This window comes from Sapajus apella, unplaced genomic scaffold, assembly GCF_009761245.1.
Source record: "Sapajus apella isolate SASKATOON/1434 unplaced genomic scaffold, GSC_monkey_1.0 scaffold96, whole genome shotgun sequence".
NCBI classification, from domain to species: domain Eukaryota; kingdom Metazoa; phylum Chordata; class Mammalia; order Primates; family Cebidae; genus Sapajus; species Sapajus apella.
Window position 1 is genome coordinate 4196423 of NW_022437036.1, and position 22773 is coordinate 4219195.

The window sequence follows — 22773 nt, forward strand, 5'->3', positions numbered from 1 at the left end:
AACTGTTAATTTCTCTACGAAGAATCTATTGGCTCAGAAGCTTGTTTTCTAGTTAATCTTAGAATTTTCTTTTCTCTTATCCTTTCCATCCTTCCCTCACATCCCTTATGCATACCCATTCACAACTCCATCAGTTTTTTTCCCCTGTTCTAGGGACAGGTGCCTCAAAGCACAATAAAACAGCTCTTTTATTCCTCTAAGTAGTAGGTCACCATCTACTTCTTTATATGGAATCCTCTGAAACTCCTATCTCCTGTAGTCCCTGCCTCTGCTTATCTACTTCTGTCCCTCTTATAAATCAGTGTGAGGTGATATGGGAAAACACAGATCTTTACTGGAACCAGTAGGTTATGTGCCACTGAATCTGTGAATTCCTGCAGCTACTTCACTCCAGTTTAGCCTTCACAGATTATTAGTACAATTTTCAAAAATAGGTGAATGTTTTGAAGAAAGCTTGACATGAAAGCACTCACAATAATTTTATATAAATATGTAATCCATACATTATCCTCATGAAGTAGAATAGGAAATTGTGAGCTGTGGTTAACTAGATAAACTCAATATTGATAAAATATTTTCAGCTAGCATATAAAGGTACTATACTTAATGGTACGGATATTTTATAAATATTCTTTAAAGCAATATTCCTTACTTGTTTTAGCTACTTATTTAATTCCAAACATGATGAGAACCTTTCATATCAGCCTAAAATATGGAAATGTATGGATATTGTGGTGTTTATTTAAAAACCATGTATCTTTGGCATGTATGAAGGCAAAATGTTATAAGTAAAATTGTAGGATATTTAATTTCAACAAGATTGTGTTTACAGTGGTTGTTTTTCATTATGGTTTCAGATAATTACTCCTAGTAAAAGAAAAATGTCTGAAGCATCAATGATTGTTTCTGGTGCAGATAGATACACTATGAGAAGTCCAGTACTTTTCATCAACACATGTAAGTTTTACCGTTTTAAAAGATTTCTAACAATTATTTTAAAGAAGGCATTTTTTTAATTTAAGGAAATTCTGAACATAATTTACCTAAAGGATGAGTTTGGTATATAATAAAATTGATAAAATATGAACCATAAATGTCTTCTATTGGGAAGAAAAGTAATCCTAAGATTTGAACAGAACAATGTTCAAAATACTAATATTCAACATTAATAACTTATTGTAATTTAAGCAGGACACAGCATATCTTTGGTTAAAACATTGAATTAACCAGGCCAGGTGGGCTTAGTTCCCCACTTCCAGCTGTGTACTTTGTACAGATGATCCTCTAGCTACATTTAGAACCAGTTTGTTTTCTATAAGTGGCACTAAAGTATCTTATCAAGCTGTTTAGAGGATTAAATAAAAATCATTCATTCAATAAGGAATCTAGTGAAACTTTAAACAGTGTCTGATACATACTAAGAGCTCAATAAAAGTTTTAAAAGTTTTATTCCAAGTATTAATACTCCATTACTGCATTAATACTCCAGTATTGCAAGTATTAATGCTCTGTTATTACAAGTTATTGGTACTGTATTCTAGTTTCTTTAAATAAAGTCTTAGTCTATATGACAATTTAATATTGACCTTCTGTTCTAAAAATCTAGTTGCCTACTGGCTAGTTGCCTAGTACTGACAGATTCCTCTGTGGCGTTGATCACATTGGTTTGCCGCACTTTTGGGCCCCTGCTGTGACAATGATCATGTTGGGTCTCCTCACATGGGGCACCAGCTGTGGTGTCGATCTCATTGGTTCGCTCCATGTTCAGGCCCCTGCTGTGATGATGATCATGTCGGGATCACCACCTGAGACATTTATCCCCACCTGGGGGTGGGGGGGTCAGTCCTGCAAACTCTAACTCCACAACAGATGAATAAATACACTCAAACACACAAAGTACAGTGGGCTAGGGAGGTCATCAGCAGCTCTCAGAGGGCAGTTGCAGCTACCCGACCTCTATTAACTGTTCTTCCTTGTATTTATTCAGTATAGATTTAATGACAGAGGTTCTGAGTTCACACACTTGTAGATAATTAACATGATTAAAAGTGGTTTTATGAATGATAAAAGCTTTGGTTCCAGGGCTGAGAACAAACACCCTTCAGCCTCCCTGAGAGAGCCATCTGGCACAAAGTTTACATAAGTACAAAGGAACGTGGGGTAAACAGACTTAACTGGGGAAGCTTCTATTATCCCTAACATTCACCCTATGACCTAATACTCTAAGGTGAGAATAGGCAGCCTTCAGTCTGATCCATTATTACAAGTTAATGAAAAACCTTTTAGCCTTGCAAAAGGTTTGAGACTGTATCTTAAAGCTTTCCTTAATGTTTCTCTTAATATTTTGCCAACCACCCTGAGTGAATCCCAATACTTCTCAGACTTAATAGTCCAAAATTAATCTTTCCACCCTTCCTGCACATTTTTCCTTCACTTCTTTTCTTGGTAAATGGCATCAGTATTTACTTACGTAAGCCAGAAACCTGGGAACCATCTAAGAATCTTCATTTCTTAACCTCCTCATCTGAAAAGTACCTCAATAATAGCAACAGGTATAAAAACAAAAATCTGTAATCTTTGTCCTTCTTTTTAGCAATTCCACCACAGAGAAGAAAAATTAAACCACCACTGCAAATGACAAGTTCTGCAGAGAAATCTAGTGTATCTCAAACATTAGAAAATAGAGTGGATAGTGCTGCATCACTGAAATCTAGACCATCGGAAGGAAGACATAGAAGAGATAATACAGACAAAGTAACTTTACTTGAAAGTATTTAAAAAAAGTTTTTTTCTAGTAATTGTGGAAATATATATTGAGCTGACTTCTTTTGCAAACAGCAAGGGTCTCATTTTGTTTAAATAATTAACTTTTTTCCCCCTGAATATCATTTATTGCCCTTGAAAGTAGGATCCTTCTGGCATATGACTCATTTTCCGTGCTTATAGTAAAATTAATGAATATAACTTGATTTACACATTTGGGAGCATAAATGAACTTGCTGGAATTAGTTTATTATACAAATTAGTAACTGCCATGGGGAAGGTTCTGGTATAGAAATGTGAGATACGCGTGAACTGTGTCCTTAAGTTTCTCAAAATCTGGCATGAAAATTGAAAAATTACTAAGTTAAAATATACTATAAGCATTCTCAGATGTACAAATATAGGATGCAGTAGGAACCAAGTAGAGGGGCAAGTACCTAACTCCATAGCTAGAGGTGAGGGTGAAGATCAGGTTATGCTGTTTAAGAAAATATGGAGAGTGAATTGACTTTTCAAAGGTCAATAAAGAGTCAAATGAATATTTAGGAGAAAGGCATTTATTCCAGGTAGTTGAAAAGACAGCAGGAATGGATAAGAGAGAATAGTTTCTTGAAGAAACAGGAGGTGATCAGATGCAGAAAAGTTTGTAAATGAGGAACACCTAATAGCTTTTGTTGACTCTGAAGTGTGAAGGTGGTGATTTTCTCCTGGAGATCTGTTGAAGTAGAGGGTTCAGGGACATGTAAAGCTATGTGCAGGGTAATGGAGAGGCCTAAGAATAAGTGCTAGAAAATGTTGAGGCCCAGCTTAAACATGAATATGAATTTTATCATAGCATAAATATGTTCATAAATATGTACAATTTTCTCAAAACTTAGTAGCTTTGGTGTTAATAGTAAGATGAGAACAGATGGTAGACTCTTTTTTTTTTTGAAAATTTAAGTGGGTATATGGCAGAAAGATAAAGGGTATGAGGGTTGACGATATTAAAAGAAAATAGTCAAAGTAATGATTTAAGTTGTCTAAGCGTTTGTTAATAAGAGGACACAATAGGGGGAGACTTTAACACTGGTTTGTCAATATTAGATCAGCGAGATAGAAAATTAACAAGGATATCCAGGAATTGAACTCAGAACTGAACCAAGCAGACCTAATAGACATCAACAGAATCATCTACCCCAAATCCACAGAATATACATTCTTCTCAGCACCACGTCACACTTATTCTAAAATTGACCACATAATTGGAAGTGAAACATTCCTCAGCAAATGCAAAAGAACAGAAATCATAACAGTCTTTCAGACCACAGTGCAATCAAATTAGAACTCAGGATTAAGAAACTCACTCAAAAATCGCACAACTGTATGGAAACTGAACAACTTGCTCCTGAATGACTAATGGATAAATAATGAAATAAAGGCAGAAATAAAGATGTTCTTCGAAACCAATGAGAATGAAGACACAACATACCAGAATCTCTGTGACACTTTTAAAGCAGCTTCTAGAGGGAAATTGATAGCACTAAATGCCCACAAAAGAAGGAAAGATCTAAAATTGACACCCTAACATCATGATTGAAAGAGCAAGAGGAGCAAGATCAAACAAATTCAAAAGCTAGCAGAAGACAAGAAATAGCTAAGATCAGAGCAGAACTGAAGGAGATAGAGATACAAAAAACCCTTCAAAAAATCAGTGAATCCAGGAGCTGTTTTTTTTGGAAAAAAAAATAACAAAATAGATAGATGGATAGCCAGACTAAGCCAGGTGCCCCCCTACCGGCATCTACAGCCACACCACTCTGATCATGGAAGCTAAGCAGGGTCGGGCTTGGCCAGTACTTAAATGGGAGATGGATAGCCACACTAATAAAGAAGAAAAGAGAAGAATCAAATAGATGCAATTAAAAATGATAAAGGGGATACCACGACCAATCCAACAGAAATACAAACTACCATAAGAGAATACTACAAACACTTCTGTGCAAATAAACCAGTAAATCTTGAAGAAATTGATAAATTCCTGGGCACTTATACCCTCCCAAGACTAAACCAGGAAGAAGTTGAATCCCTGAATAGACCAGTAACAAGGTCTGAAACTGAGGCAACAGTTAATAGCCTACCAACCAAAAAAAGTCCAGGACCAGGCAGGTTCACAGCCAAATTCTACCATAGATACAAAGAGGAGCTGGTACCATTCCTTCTGAAACTATTCCATACAATACAAAAAGAACGGATCCTCCCTAACTCATTTTGTAAGACCAACATCATCCTGATACCCAAACCTGGCAGAGATACAACTAAAAAAGAAAATTTCCAGCCAATATCCATGATGAACATTGATGAAAAAATCCTCAATAAAATACTGGCAAACCAAATCCAACAGCACATCAGAAAGCTTATCCATCATGATCAAGTCGGATTCATTCCTGGGATGCAAGGCTGGTTCAATATATGCAAATCTATAAATGTAATTCATCACATAAACAGAACCAAAGACAAAAATTACATGATTATCTCAATACATGCAGAGGTCTTTGACAAACTTCAACAGCCCTTTATGCTAAAAATTCTCAAACTAGGTATTGATGGAGCATATCTCAAAATAATAAGAGCAATTTATGACAAACCCACAGCCAATATACTGAATGGAATTTATGACAAACCCACAGCTAGTATCATACTGAATGGGAAAAAATGGGAAGCATTCCCTTTGAAAACTGGCACACGATAAGGATGCCCTCTCTCACCACTTCTATTCAACATAGTATTAGAAGTTCTGGCCAGTGCAATCAGGCAAGGAAAAGAAATAAAGCGTATTTAATTAGGAAAAGAGGAAGTCAAATTGTCTCTATTTGCAGATGACATGATTGTATGCTTAGAAGACCCCATCGTCTGAGCCCAAAACCTCCTTAAGCTGATAAGCAACTTCAGCAAAGTCTCAGGATACAAAATCAATGTGCAAAAATCACAAGCATTCCTATACACCAGTAATAGAGAGTCAAATCATGAGTGAACTCCCACTCACAATTGCTACAAAGACAGTAAAATACCTAGGAATACAAATAACAAGGGATGTGAAGGACCTCTTCAAGGAGAACTACAAAACACTGCTCAGGGAAATAAGAGAGGACACAAACAGATGGAAAAACATTCCATGCTTATGGCTAGGAAGAATATCGTGAAAATGGCCATAATGCCTAAAGTAATTTGTAGATTCAGTGCTATCCCCATTAAGCTACGATTGAATTTCTTCACGGAATTGGAAAAAAATCACCTTAAACTTAATATGGAACCAAAAGAGAGTCCCCATAACCAAGACAATAGTAAGCAAAAAAAAAAAAGAAAAAAAAAGCTGGAGGCATCACGCTACCTGACTTCAAACTATACTACAAGGCTACGGTAATCAAAACAGCAATACTGGTACCAAAAGGGAACAGAATGGAGGCCTCGGAGGCAATGCCGCACATCTACAACCATCTGATCTTTGACAAACCTGACAAAAACAAGCCATGGGGAAAGGATTCCCTATTTAATAAATGGTATTGGGAAAACTGGCTAGCCATATGCAGAAAGCTGAAACTGGATCCCTTCTTTACACCTTATACAAAAATAAACTCCAGATGGATTAAAGATTTAAATGTAAGACCTAACACCATAAAAACCCTAGAAGAAAACCTAGGCAAAACCATTCAGGACATAGGCACGGGCAAGGTCTTCATGACTAAAACACCAAAAGCAAAGGCAGCAAAATCCAAAACAGACAAATGGGATCTAATTAAAGAGTTTATTCACAGCAAAAGAAACTATCATTAGAGTGAACCAGCAACAGAATGGGAAAAAGTTTTTGCAATCTATCCATCTGACAAAGGGCTAATATCCAGAATCTACAAAGAACTTAAACAAATTTACAAGAAAATAAAACCCCATCAAAAAGAGAGCAAAGGATATGAACAGACACTTCTGAAAAGAAGACATTTATTCTGCCAACAAACATAACAAAAAGCTCATCATCACTGGTAATTAGAGAAATGCAAATCAAAACCACACTGATATACCATCTCATGCCAATTAGAATGGTGATGATTTAAAAATCTGGAGACAACAGATGCTGGAGAGGATGTGGAGAAATAGAAATGCTTTTATACTGTTGGTAGATGTATAAATTAGTTCAATCATTGTGAAGACAGTACGTGATTCCTCCAGGATCTAGAAACAGAAATACCATTTGACCCAGCAATCCCATTACTGGGTATATACCCAAAGGATTATAAATCATTCCATTATAAAGACACATGCACACGTCTTTATTTCTGCATTGTTCACAATAGCAAAGATTTGGAACCAACCCAAATACCCATCAATGGTAGACTGGATAAAGAAAATGTGGCATATATACACTATGGAATACTATGCAGTCATAAAATAGGATGAGTTCCTATCTTTCACAGGGACATGCATAAAGCTGGAAACCATCATTCTCAGCAAACTGACACAAGAACAGAAAACCAAATACTGCATGTTCTCATAAGTGGGTGTTGAACAATGAGAGCACATGGACACAGGGAGGGGAACATCACACACTGGGGCCTGTCGGGTTGGGGGGCTGGGAAGGGATAGCAGGGAGTGGGGCTTAGGGGAGGGATAGCATTAGGAGAAATACCTAATGTAGATGGTGGGGTGATGGATGCAGCAAACCACCGTGGCACGTGTATACCTATGTAACCTGCATGTTCTGCACATGTACCCCAGAACTTAAAAGTATAATAAAAAGATTATTTTTTAGTTGTATCGCATGGTACTAAATGTTGTAAGATGATAAGCCTCTTAGCTAGGATTGTGCTTACCTATTATCAGGAGAATCCCTCTGTCGTTGTGACAACCCAAACCACACCTGCGTATTTCCATAATGTTCCCCTCCCAGTGTGGAGAATCATTGGCTAGAGTAAGAAGGAAAGGCAGCCAGGATGAGGCAAAATATCTTAGACTAAAGGGTTTATTTTCTGATAATAGTAGCAGATTTGTATTTGATTTGGATTAAGTGTGTATCTCTGGCTATGGAAATAGGGAAGCTTGCTGTAGGAAAGAATTTACCTGGGCAGTGCAATAGATATTGTTGTAAATAATTACTAAACAAAAATCATCCTGTTCAATATCTGATAATTCTGAAGAAACTGGAAAAGTGAACTATAAGAAAGAACAGACCATATCAAAATCGATAAAGCAGGCTGTGTAACCAATAGCAACAGGAAAGATTTGTCATGGAGAATCTAGAAATTGTCAGTTACAGATAAAAATTGAATTATTATGCTAGCTGTGGATGTGATCAGAAAATGTATGTGATCATCTGCCTCCTTGTCAGTAGTGACAGTTTTCTTGTGTTTTAGGATGGAGAATTTTCAAAAATGGACATAACATTTATGAAATACATGAAAATAATATCCAATTTTTCATAGCAAAGCAGATTTATTTTAAAAGACTCAGACCTTAATACGTTGATGTTTAAGTTGTTTTCATGTAACATCTTAATTCAAGTTTACATTAACATGTTTCCTGTGTTTATAGCATGTTAAAACCACTAAATGTATAGAAAACACAGAAAATAAGAACATTGAATTCCCGAACCAAAATTTTAGTAAGTAACTTGTGGTTTGATTTTAGTCCTTCTTTTTTTTTTTTTTTTTTTTTTTTAATATATATACTTTTCCTGTATTTTCCTTTAACCCCACTGGCTTTCATTGATTTGTCTGGGTGCAGTGGCTCATGCCTGTAATCTCAGCACTTGGGGAGGCGGAGGTGGGTGTATCGTGAGGTCAGGAGGTCGAGACCGTCTGGGCCAACGTGCTGAAACACCATCTCTACTAAAAATACAAAAAATTATCCGGACGTGGTGGCACACATCTGTAGTCCCAGTTTCTCCGCAGGCTGAGGCAGGAGAATTGTTTGAACCCAGAAGGCGGAGGTTTCAGTGAGCCGAGATGGAGCCACTGCACTCCAGCCTAGGCAACAGAGCAAGATTCTGTCTTGGAAAAAAAAAAAAAAAGGAAAAGATGTACAAAGAATTTGTTTGGCTTTGTGCAAGGAACTTTTGAGGTTACAAGGAAATACACAACCTCTGTTCCCCAGAAGTTTGGGTCTGAGAGACGAAGCAAAATCAATCCATTCCTCCCAATATGTGAACTTTTATAGACTTAGATACTAACCCTTCTGCCAACTGCATGAAAAAAATGAAAACATTATTGAATTTTTTTACTTAGATGAACTCCAGGATGTTATACCTGATTCACAGGCAGTGGAAAAAAGAGATCATTCTACGTAAGTATGAGAAAATCATCAAATCATTTAGTATCTATCAATGCCCTTTTTAGTGTATATAACTGATTTGAAGGAAAAGGACTTTAAATTTAGAATATAGCATTAATCATCTCCCAAGTGTTATTATGACAGCACAATGGAGAATGATGTATATGTTTGTTTTTTCCTCCCTTATAGACCAATATAACTTTTCAAGTTGAGAGACATAAAGTGAATGAAATTTTTAAAATGTATAAACAATACATCTGTAGAAACTTAGTTTAAATATACAGTAGAACATGTAAGATAAGATGTATTTATGCATTATTTACACACATATAATACATTTCCTTCGGTAAACATTGACTACATTAAAAATCAAGGCCTGAAAGTCATAGGCTAATGTTTTGTTAACATATTAAGAAAATTAATTCATTTTTTAGATTACCTGGTGTTTTAGACAACATCTATGGAAATAAAATACACAGCAAATGGGCATGTTGGACACCTGTAACAAACATTGAACTATGTAGTAACCAAAGAGCAAGTATTTCATCAGGAGACACCTTTAATCAAGGTAAAACTTACAGTTTTATCTGTATGTAATAGTTCAGTGTTAATTTTCTCAAATGTCTAACAATCATATAAATTGAACAAATTTTACATATTGTCAACTTATTAATTTAATAACAATTTCTCATTTTCCCCATTAGATATTGTTATAAATAAAAAACCTAAACAAAAATCATACTCTTCAATATCTGATAATAATTCTGAAGAAACAGCAAAAGTAAAATATAAGAAAGAAAGAACCGACCATATCAAAATAGATAAAGCAGAAGTTGAAGACTGCAAAAAACACAGTCAACAACAAAATCATCCTAAATATTCAGAGCAGAAAAATACTGAAAATATCAAGCAGAGTGATTGGCCTGTTGAATCTGAAACTACTTTTAAATCAGTTCTCTTAAATAAGACAATTGAAGAATCGCTGATTTATAGGAAGAAATGCATATTGTCAAAAGATGTGAATACTGCTACTTGTGATAAAAATCCTTCCACTAGCAAAAATGTGAAAAGTCATAGAAAAGCAGAGAAAGAATTGACTTCCGAACTTAATTCCTGGGATTTGAAACAAAAAAAAATGGTGAGCTTTCAATGTGCTTTGCTTTCTGCATACCCATAAGATGCCTACTTGATAACATAAGGAAGAAAGCAAGCTTGATTAATTGCTACATATTTAACATGTGTAATACCTTGTTTTCTAATTCAGGGCCCAGACTCTGAGAATTCCTCCTTAAAGTCCTCCCTCACCTCTCCCTAGTCCTAGCTTGGATAGAACAATACGAGGCACGTATCAGGCATGTAAAATATGTGTAGAATTAATGAACCATGCAGTTCCTATCTCTTCTTTTTGAGTTCCTCCCACTCTTTCCTTTCAAATATGCATATAGAACTGTTTGTACATCTCTTATAATTCTTACTTTTTAATAAATGGTTATTTTGGTTTTTTCCCTCTTGGACTATAACCATAGACTTTTATTCAACATTTATTTTCCTGCGCATCCTAGCACAGCCTTAAAACACAGTAGCAGCTCAAGTATTTTTGGATGAATGCATTTAACCTTGACAAGGTTTTGCAAGAAAGTGTGTAAATGAGTTGGAAGAGACTGTGTTCTGTTGTAACTGTTACTCATCATTATTAGAGCTCCCACTTTCATTTTCAGATTAATCATCTCTGGAGAACATCTCTAAGACAATAGCTGCTTTGCCACCAGACTTCCAGGGGAGAAAATTTTACTTTTTGTAACAGTTATGGGTAAATCATTTTTTTCATAACTATCAAAATGCAGATTAAGAAAAATTGTTAAATTAGAATAAATTTCCATTGCAAGTAATGCAATCTGCTTTTTGATGTTTCTAAAATAATCCAGGTTTTGTAGGCTTTTATTTTCATTTATCTTTTGTAGTAATGCTGATACCTGGGTAACCAAATTTCTAGAGTCAGTGTAAAATGTTCACACAATGGAGCATCTCAATGTGCAAATGATATTTAAGAGATAATTTGCAATTGTGTATAATTAGACATTATTTAATTTGTCTTGACCAGCGTCCTTTAAAAAACTTTTTTAAACGTGAAACTCACTTTCTGTTCATAGTTTGGCTGTTTTCTTTAATCATATTCTTTGGGTCCCTTTTTGCTTAGTTCCTAATATGTTATTTTCTCTTTCTTATCTTAGCTACTATTTACTTCCTCAGTCCCAGGGGAAATAAGGTCCTTTTTGTCCAAACACAGATCTGTCTTTAAATTTAAATTTTAAATTGCTTTCTTTGGTATTTAGAATAATTTCACATAATTTCTCTGAGCTATTCATTTATTTTCTGGGAGCATAAAACCTAATCTTTTAGGCTGTGCTCTTGATTTTTAAAAAATCGACTTGCTCTTTTCAGAAATTGTCTTCCGTTCTTCATAGCGTCCCTACCTGTGTCCCTCTGTAGAATTTCCCACCAGTTCCATGGATCTCTGTCTTCTAAGGTAGTCATCTATCTGATACTGTCTTTCTACTTACTGGGTCACCCCAGAGCAACCTTCTTAGTTCAGCGGCACAGATTTCCTAGGCTGGCTCCAATGATACTGGAATTTCTGAAATCATACAGTATTTTAGAGAAGGTTCATTTTTGCTGCATTTCTATCAAGACAAGTAAACCATGACTGCACTCTAATCTTAAGGAGACTTTAAGTAATAACTTACTACCTGTTATGTATAAGAACATATGGGAAGATGGCTGAATAGGAACAGCTCTGAAGTGCAGTTCCCAGCGAGAACACAGGGTGAGTGATCACCGCGTTTCCAAACGAATTTTTACTGCCCACAGACCAGAAGATTCCTGGGTGGAAAACACCACGAGTCTTCAGCATGGCCGTTTCAGCTAGTGCAGTAGGTCTCCACACAAAAACTCACACAAATCTTGGTGCCATTTCAACTGTTGCCTAGAGCGCCTGGGAGAGAGTCACTCATTCAACTGAAAAGAAAAGGGGGTGCTGAAATGGAGCCAGGTGATCTGGCTTGGCGGGTCCCACCCCCACAAAGACCAGCAATCTGAAATGCTCTGGATTGAGAGTTTCACAGCAAGCACAGCTGGACCTGGGACGGTCCAGCTCTGTGGGGGGAAGGGTATCCACCATTGTTGAGGCAGTCCACCATTACTGAGGCAGACCGCCCTTACCAAGGCAGTTCTAACTATACATCTATAAACAAAAACCTCAAGGAAATTCACACACCAGCTGGGCAGAGCCCATGTCAGCTCAGCAATGCCTCTGCTGGCAGACTGACTAGGCTACCTCCTCACTGGGCAGGGCATCTATGAAAAAATGCAGCAGCATGTCAAGAACTTATAAAGCCCCACCTTCTCAGGACAGAACACCTGGGGAAAAAAAGCGGTTATGAGTTCTGCTGCAGCAGACTTAAATGTACCTGCCCAGCAGCTCTGAACGGAACAGTGGAGCTCACAGCTCAGCACTTGAGCTCCTATAAGGGACAAACTCTCCTCAAGCAGCTCCCCGGCCCCTGTATATCCAAAGAGACCTCATAAAGGAGAGCTCAGGCTGACATCTGGTGGGTATCCTTCTGGGACAAAGATAACAGAAGAAGAAACTGGCAGTAACCCTTACTGTTCTACAGTCACTGCAGGTGATCCCCAGGCAAGCAGGGTCTGGAGTAGACCTCCAGTAGTCCTATAGCAGAGGGGCCTGACTATTAGAAGGAAAACTAAAAAACAAATAACTTCGTCATCAACAAAAAGGATGTCCACTCAGAGACCCCGTCGGAAAGTCACCAGCTACAAAGACCACAGGTAGATAAATCCACAAACATGGGAAGAAACCAGCACAAAAAGGATGTAAATGCCAAAGCCCAGAATGCCTCTCCTTCTCCAAGGGATCACAACTCCTCACCAGCAAGGGAACAAAGCTAGATGGAGAATGAGCCTGATGAATTGACAGAAACAGGCTTCAGAAAATTGGCAATAACAGACTTCTCTGAGCTAAAAGAACATGTTCTAACCCAATGCAAAGAAACAGAACCTTGAAAAAAGGTTTGACAAAATGCTAACAAGAATAAATACCTTAGAGAATAATATAAATGAATTGATGGAGCTGAACAACACAACACAAGAACTTAACGAAGCATACACCAGTTTCAATAGCCAATTTGACCAAGCAGAAGAAAGGATATCAGAGATTGAAGATCAACTCAATGAAATAAAATGAGAAGGCAAGATTCGAGAAGAGAGAATAAAAAATGAGCATAGCCCCCAAGAAATATGGGATTATGTGAACAGACCTAATTTATGTTTAATGGGTGTACCTGAATGTGACAGAGAGAATGAATCCAAGCTGGAAAACACTCTTCAGGATATTATCCAGGAGAACTTCCCCAACCTAGCAATGCAGGCCAATATTCAATTCCAGGAAATACAGAGAACACCGGAAAGATATTCCTCAAGAAGAGCAACCCTAAGGCACATAATAGATTCACCAGGGTTGAAATGAAGGAAAAAATGCTAAGGGCAACCAGAGAGAAAGGTCAGGTTACCCACAAAAGGAAGCCCATCAGACTCACAGTGGATCTCTTGATAGAAACCTTATAAGCCAAAAGAGAGTGGGGGCCAATAATCAACATCCTTAAAAGAACTTTCAACCTAGAATTTCATATACAGCAAACTAAGCTTCATAAGTGAAGGAAAAATAAAATCCTTTGTAAACAAGCAATTGCTCAGAGATTTCGTTACCACCTGGCCTGCCTTATAAGAGCTCCTGAAAGAAGCACTAAACATAGAAAAGAACAACCAGTAACAGCCACTCCAAAAATGTACCAAATGGTAAAGAGCATTGACACAATGAAGAAACTGCATCAACTAATGGGGAAAACAACCAGCTAGCATCAAAATGGCAGGATCAAATTAACACATAACAATATTAACCTTAAATGTAAATGGGCTAAATGCCCCAATCAAAAGATACAGACTGGCATATTGGATAAAAAGTCAAAACCCATTGGTGTGCTGTATCCAGGAAACCCATCTTACGTGCAAGGATACACATAGACTCAAAAGAAAGGGATAGAGGAAGATTTACCATGCAAATGGAGAGCAAAAAAAAAGCAGGAGTTGCAATCCTAGTCTCTGATAAAATAGACTTTAAACCAACAAAAATCAAAAGAGACAAGGGCTTTACATAATGGTAAAAAGATCAATGCAACAAGAAGAGCTAAGGATCCTAAATATATATATATATATATATATATGCACCCAATACAGGAGCATCCAGATATATAAAGCAAGTTCTTAACGATCTACAAAGACACTTAGACTCCCATACAATAATAGTGGGAAACTTTAACACTCTGCTGTCAATATTGGAAAGATCAATGAGACAGAAAATTAACAAGGACATCCAGGACTTGAACTCAGATCTGGACCAAGCAAACCTAATAGACATTTACAGAACTCTCCACCCCAAATCTACAGAATATACATTCTTCTCAGCACCACATCACACCTACTCTAAAATTGACCTCATAATCGGAAGTAAATCACTCCTCAGCAAATGCAAAAGAACGGAAATCATAACAGTGTCTCAGACCACAGTGCAACCAAATTAGAACTCAGTACTAAGAAACTAACTCAGAACTCCACAACTTCATGGAAACTGAAAACTGGCTCTTGAATGATGACTGGATAAACAATGAAATGAAGGCAGAAATAAAGATCTTCTTTGAAACCAACAAGAACAAAGACATAATGTACCAGAATCTCTGGGACACATTTAAAGCAGTGTCTAGAGGAAAATTTATAGCAATAAATGCCCGCATGGGAAGCAAGGGAAGATCTAAAATCGACACCTTATCGTCACAATTGAAAGAGCTAGGGGAGCAAGATTAAAAAAAACTCAAAAGCTAGTAGAAGACAAGAAATAACTAAGATCAGAGCAGAACTGAAGGAGATAGAGACACAAAAACCCTTCAAAAAATTAATAAATCCAGGAGCTGTTTTTTTGAAAAGATCAACGAAATAGACCACTAGCCAGATCAATGAAAAAGAAAGGAGAATCAAATAGATGCAATAAAAAATGATAAAGCGGATATCACCACAGAGTCCACAGAAATACAAACTACCATGAGATTACTACAAACAACTCTATGCACGTATACCAGTAAACCTGGAAGAAATGGATAAATTACTGGACACTTGCACCCTCCCAAGCCTAAACCAGGAAGAAGTCAAAACCCTGAATAGACCAATAACAAGGGCTGAAGTTGAGGCAGCAATTAATAGTCTACCAACCAAAAAAAAAAAAAAAAACCCAGGTCCAGATACAGCCAAATTCTACCAGACATATAAAAAGGAACTGGTACCACTCCTTCTGAAACTATTCCAAACAATCCAAAAAGAGGGAATCCTTCCCAAATCATTTTATGAGACCAACATCATCCCAATACCAAAACCTGGTAGAGATTCATCAGGAAAAGAAAGCTTCAGGCCAATATCCATGATGAAAATCGATGCAAAAATCTTCAATAAAATACTGGCAAACTGATTGCAGCAGCACACTAAAAAGCTTATCCATCATGATCTAGTAGGCTTCATCCTGGGGATGGAATGCTGGTTCAACATACACAAGTCTGTAAACGTAATTCACCACATAAACTGAAACAAAGACAAAAACCAAACCAAAGACAAAAACCACATGATTATCTCAATAGATGGAGAGAAGGTCTTCGACAAAATTCAACAGCCCTTTATGCTAAAAACTCTCAAGACACTAGGTATCGATGGAATGTATCTCAAAATAATAAAAGCTATTTACGACAAACCAACAGCCAATATCATACTGAATGGGCAAAAACTAGAAGCATTCCCCTTGAAATCTGGCACTAGACAATGATGCTCTCTCTCACCACTCCTATTCAATGTAATATTGGAAGTTCTAGCCAGAGCAATCAGGCAAGAAAAAGAAATAAAGGGTATTCAGTTAGGAAAGGAGGAAGTCAGGTTGTCTCTGTTTGCAGATGTCGTGATTATATATTTAGAAGACCCCATCATCTCAGCCCAAAATCTCTGTAAACTGATAAGCAACTGCAGCAAAGTCTCAGGATACAAAATCAATGTACAGAAATCACAAGCATTCCTATACACCAATAACAGACTTAAAGAGAGTCAAATCAAGAATGAACTACCATTCACAATTGCCAGAAAGAGACTAAAATACTTAGGAATACAACTAACAAGGGATGTGAAGGACCTCTTCAAGGAGAACTACAAACCACTGCTCAAGGAAATAAGAGAGGACACAAACAGATGGAAAAACATTCCATGTTCGTGGTTAGGAAGAATATCGTGAAAGTGGCCATACTGCCCCAAGTAATTTATAGATTCAGTGCTACCCCTACCAAGCTACCATTGACTTTCTTCACAGAATTGGAAAAAAATTACCTTAAACTTCATATGGAACCAAAAAAGAGTCCACATAGCCAAGTCAATTCTAAGCAAAAAAAAAAAAAAAAAAAAAAAAAAACTGGAGGCATCACGCTACCTGACTTTAAACTATACTACAAGGCTACAGTAATCAAAACAGCATGGTATTAGTACCAAAACAGAGGCCTCAGAGGCAATGCCACACATCTGCAACCATCTGATCTTTGACAAACCTGACAAAAACAAGCAATGGGGAAAGGATTCCCTGTTTAAGAAATGGTGTTGGGAAAACTGGCTAGCCATGTGCAGAAAGCAGAAACTGGACCCCTTCCTGTCACCTTACACTAAAATTAACTCCAGATGGATTAAAGACTTAAACATAAGACCTAACACCATAGAAAACCTGGGCAAAACCATTCAGGTCATAGGCATAGGCAAGGACTTCATGACTAAAACACCAAAAGCGTTGACAGCAAATGAAAAAGTAGACAAATGGGATCTAATTAAACTCCAGAGATTCTTCACAGCAAAAGAAACAATCATTAGAGTGAACCGGCAACCCCCAGAATGGGAAAAAATTTTTGCAATCTACCCATCTGACAAAGGGCTAATATCCAGAATCTACAAAGAACTAAAACAGATTTACAAGAAAAACACAAACCCATTCAACAGTGGGTGAAGGATATGAACAGACACTTTTCAAAAGAAGACATATATGAGGTCAACAAATGAAAAAAATGCTCATCATCACTGGTCATTAGAGAAATACAAATGAAAACCACATTGAGATACCATCTCACACCAGTTAGAATGGCGATCATTAAAAAATCTGGAGACAACAGATGCTGGAGAGGATGTGGAGAAATAGGAACACTTTTACACTGTTGGTGGGAGTGTAAATTAGTTCACTGTGGAGGACAGTGTGGCGATTCCTCAAGGACCTAGAACTAGAAATTCCATTTGACCCAGCAATCCCACTACTGGGTATATATTCCAAGGGATTATAAATCATTCTGTTATAAAGACACATGTGCACGTATGTTTATTGTGGCACTGTTTACAATAGCAAAGACCTGGAACCAACCCAGATGCCCATCAATCATAGACTGGACAGGGAAAATGTGGCACATATACACCATGGAATACTATGCAGCCATATAAAACGATGAGTCCATGTCCTTTGTAGGGACATGGATGAACCTGGAAACCATCATTCTCAGCAAACTGACATAAGAACAGAATATCAAACACCACATGTTCTCACTCATAGGCTGGTGTTTAACAATGAGAACACATGGACACAGGGAGGGGAGCATCACAAACTGGGGTATGTTGGCAGGTACTAGGGGAGGGACAGCGTTGGGTAGGGAGTTGAGGAGGGATAACATGGGGAGAAAGTCCAGATATAGGTGATGGGGATGGAGGCAGTAAACCACATTGCCATGTATGTACCTATGCAACAATCCTGCATGTTCTTCACATGTACCCCAGAACCTAAAGTGCAATAAAATATATATGTATATATAAAAAAAGACTTAAAAATGGTTATAATAGTACATTTTGTGTTTATTAGAGTTTTGTGTATTTTGCTTTAATTAAAAAACCTACATGCCTGATAACTAGAGAAAAGTAAATATAAAATGAGGAGAACTCATTATCTTTAAGGATACTATGAGAGTTTATTAAAACTAAGTTATCTAAAATTATGCTGAGAATAATTCTTATTTTGTAGTCCTCCTACTTTTAAAAAACTTATTTTTGGAGTAATTTTAGTCCCCAAAATGAGTAGAAGGTACAGCTATTCCTCATACACCCATTTATCCATTTTCCTGTTACTAACATCTTGCATCAATGTGGTACATTTAGTAGAACTGATGAATCATTATTGATACATGATGATTATTAAGTGCTTAGTTTACATTAGGCTTCACACTTTGTTGTACATTCTGTGTGTTTTGACAAATATGTAGTGAAGTGACATATCTACCACTACAGTATTACACAAAATAGCTTCAGTGCCGTGTAACTCCCCTGTGCTCTGTTTGTTCTTTCAACTAGGAATGTGTTAACTCTATAGATTAAGTTGGGAAGAACTGACATCTTGACAGTATTGAGCTTTCTATTCATATATGTGGAATATCTCTTCATTTATTTAGATCTTGATTTCTTTCATCAGAGTTTTGTAGTTTTTCTCTTGTACATGTTTTGTTAGATATAAATATTTCTTTCGGCCATGCTAAGGTAAATTATATTGTGCTTTTAATTTCAAACTCCACTTGTTCATTGCTAGTTTACAAGAAAGTGGTTGCCTTTGGTATATTAACCTTGTATTTTGCAGTCTTGCTATAATTGCTTATTACTTTCAGTCGTTTTGTTGCTAGTTCTTTGGGATTTTCTACACAGACAATGAGGTCCTTTGTGAACAAAGACAGATTTATTTCTTCCTTCCCAATCAGTATACCTGTTATTTCCTTTTTCTGTCTTATCGTGTTAGCTAAGACTTCTAGAACAATGTTTAAAATAAGCAATGAGAGGGAACATTTTTGCCATGTTTCCGATTTTGGCAGGAAAAGCATCTCGTTTCTCAACATTAACTGCGATGTTACCTGAAACTGTTTTTGTAGATGTTCTTTATCAAGCTGAGAATATTTCTCTTTATTCCTAGTTTGCTAAGGGTTTTTATCACGAATATGTGTTGGATTTTCTCAAATGCTTTTTGTGAATCAATTGATACAATTTTAAATTAGCCTGTTGATATGTTCGAGTATATTAATTTTCAAATGTTGAATCAGTTTTGCATACCTAGAATAGATTCCACTTGATCATAGGTTCATAATTCTTTTAATACATTGTAGGATTTGATACTGATATTGCTGATACTGAGGAATTTTGTGTATGTGTTTATGGGAGACATTGGTTTGTAGTTTTATTTATAATGTCTTTGGTTTTGGTATTAAGGAGATACTGGCCTCTTAGACTAAGTTAGGAAGTTGTTCCCACTCTTCTATCTTCTAGAAGATTGTGACGAATTGGCATAATTTCTTTCTTAAATGTTTGATAGAATTCACCAGTGAACTCTTATCTGGTGTTTTGGTAGCATATCAAATATTCCTTCCATTTCTTTAATAGATAAAGGCCTAGTGAGATGATCTGTTTCTGTTTGCGTAAGTTTTGTTAGATTGTGTCTTTCGAGGAATTGGTCCATTTCATCTAGCCTATCAAATTTGTGGGCATGGAGTTCATAATACTGACTTATCATTTTTATGTCTGTGTGATCAGCAGTGATGGCCCTTCTTTCATATCTGATAGTAATTTCTGTTTTTTTCTTCTTAACTGGATTAAAGGTTTATCATGACTTCTCTTTTTTTAGTCTTTTACTCTCATGCGTAGAAATGTAGACATTTTTTAAAATATACAGTTCTGTTAAAATATTTATTTTGGGTTATTTTAATGCCTAACAAAGCTCAAACTTACTAAATAATTATCTTTTTATTTCCCTTTGTAGGTATAAATAGAACCAGATTTATCTTAAAAGTTTTTTTCAGCCTTTATTTTTCCTTTGAAGGTTAACTGGTAACATTTAAAAATAACATAATTTTTTTTTCAGAGAGAAAAGTCAAAAGGGAAAGAATTTACTGATGCAGCAGAATCCTTGATAAGCCAAATAAATAAAAAATACGAAACAAAACATGACATAAAGTCTACAAGAAAATTAAAGGAGTCTTTGACTAACAGGTGTGTTCTTAAATTTCAGACATGAATATTTTTCTAACATATGTTATTTTACACAACTTAAAAGTTAATTTTAAACATAGGTTCAAACAATGTAACTTTTCAGTAGAAAACGTGGTTACTTAATACTTGTGTAAACAGTAGGTGTTTAAATTACACAGGAAGGGAACTAAATTTGAAATTTGTCATTCTATTGTCCAGTTACTTTTTATATAGGATCAAAAAACATGTATCAACACAACATACTATTTTAGAAATCTTTAGGATACAGACATTTTAGAATTATACTTACTGAATCTAGTAATGGATAAACTAAATATGTTTAAGTATATTGCTTAATAAATTACAAAAATTAACCGGATGTGAGAGTTTTTTGTAGTAAATAGTACATTCTTTGCAGTATTTCTAAAGATTAATTCTGTTTTTATTACAAAATGTCCATTTATAGACTGTCAGCTTGTTAATTAAAATTTAAGTTAATTTTAGCCTTACTATTTAGGTTATGAATAAATGACTCTTATGGCAGAATCATTCGTTTTAAATTCACACTTTCTGCTGCATTAATTATTCAGCTTTGAATGATCTATTATAGGTTCTATTTACTGTGAATGAAGTTACAAAAAATCAGACTATTACTGTTACATTGAATATAAATTTAGTGACATAAATATGGTTTATATAAAATGACTTATGAAAAAATTCTATTGATAATTGCATTTTCAATTTTGACAAAATCTTTTTTTTACAGTGGTTTTTCAAACAAACCTGTTGTACAACTCAGTAAGGTAGGTGTCCTTTACTTAACTTCACCAAATCTGTAGTCAAACTCAGTATTTGACCATAAACACTAAAACAGCATAGTGGTAAAATGGAATTTGATATGACATTTTCAGAATATTGCTAAATGAATGATAACCACTAACAGGTTTAGTAGCAAGTACTCAAAATCACTCTCTAACCTTCTGTTTTTCAAAGAAAATGCTTCTTTTACATATATGAGCACAGTGTTTTTACTTTTTGGTACATGATTCAGTATATCTTTCGTGTGTGTGTGTGTGTGTGTGTGTGTGTGTGTGTGTGTGTGTATTTTTTAAATAGATGGATCCCATCTCTCCTAACAATTAGATCCTACCGAAGTTCCAGTTTTGTTTTGTTTTTTTATTTAAAAAAAAAAAAAAAACCTTTACTCTTTATCTAGACTGATGATATAAATTATCTTTTTTGTTCATTATACTTATGGGGTACATGTGCAGAGTGCAGGCTTGTTACATAGGTATACATGTACCATGGTGGTTTGCTGCATCCATCCCCTCATCATCTACATTAGGTATTTCTCCTAATGTTGTCCCTCTCCAATCCCCCAACTCCCTGCTATCCCTCCCAAATGCCAATCAATGATAGACTGGATAAAGAAAATGTGGCACATATACACCATGGAATACTATGCAGCCATAAAAAAGATGAGTTCATGTCCTTTGCAGGGACATGGATGAATCTGGAAACCATCATTCTCAGCAAACTGATACAAGAACAGAAAACCAAACACTGCATGTTCTCACTCATAAGTGGGAGTTGAAGAATAAGAACACATGGACACAGGGAGAGGAACATTACATACCAGGGCCTGTTTCGGAGTTGGGGGGCAAGGGGAAGGAGGGCATTAGGACAATGCATGTTCTCACTCATAAATTATCTTTAATTCCTCACAGTTGCTCTCTGTGTCCATTTAATATTTTCAAGTTTTGAAGTTCACCCTCTGTAAGTTCTTGAATGTTTTCTCCCCTGTCTAGGCCAACTCCTCTATTAGCCTAGTTTTGATTTTCATTTCTAATCCCTGGATTGTTGCAATAGGCGTTCTGTATTAATAATTTTCTTTGCCTCTAGTATTTATCTGTGTCAATCCATACGTTACATTTAATATCAGCTTTTTTTCTTTCTAAAGGACACAGCTCCAATCATGCCACTTTCTTGTTGAAAATCTTTCTTTGGTCCCTGTTGCTTATTGAATTAAATGGAAACAGACTGGCTCACTATTTCCTTTAAAAGATTGTCTTGTTTCTTAGTTTTCTAGGCATGTCATGTTTAACTGAAACATGGTAACTTGAGGTTTCCTGAAGTGTCTTTCCTAAGTATTCTCTTTTTCTTTTCCGTTTGCAAAAAAACTTTGAACTAAGTCAGCAAGCCCTCTCACCCTCTTATCTGATTATTAAAATATTCCTCTTTACAAGTGTTGCTTTGTACCTTCTTTATGAAAACTTTCCAAGTTGCCCTGACTCAAAAACCTGTTTGGCAAGAATTCTGAATCTGCATAATAGAATGTTTTGGTACCTTTTAAATTATTATTTATTTTTGCTATTTTACTCATGCGTTTTTTTCTTTTTTTAAGTGTCTATTTAAATCTTCTGTTCCTTTTGTATTTGGCTGTTTCTTATTGTTGAATTTTGAGAGTTTTTAGATATTTTTGATAAAAGTTATTTATCAGATACATGATTTGCAAATATCTTCACCCAG

General features: G+C 36.0%; 1 protein-coding gene across 1 annotated transcript in view; it reads left to right on the top strand.

Moving 5' to 3' along the window:
- Positions 1-22773, top strand: part of SYCP2 (synaptonemal complex protein 2) — an 88755-nt gene that overhangs the window by 41808 nt on the left and 24174 nt on the right. Inside the window, exons 20-27 of the mRNA XM_032257046.1 lie at positions 858-957; positions 2594-2754; positions 8326-8395; positions 9018-9075; positions 9498-9631; positions 9768-10201; positions 20138-20265; positions 21011-21047. Of these exons, the coding sequence (XP_032112937.1) occupies positions 858-957; positions 2594-2754; positions 8326-8395; positions 9018-9075; positions 9498-9631; positions 9768-10201; positions 20138-20265; positions 21011-21047 (1122 nt within the window). The remainder of the gene's footprint in view (positions 1-857; positions 958-2593; positions 2755-8325; positions 8396-9017; positions 9076-9497; positions 9632-9767; positions 10202-20137; positions 20266-21010; positions 21048-22773) is intronic.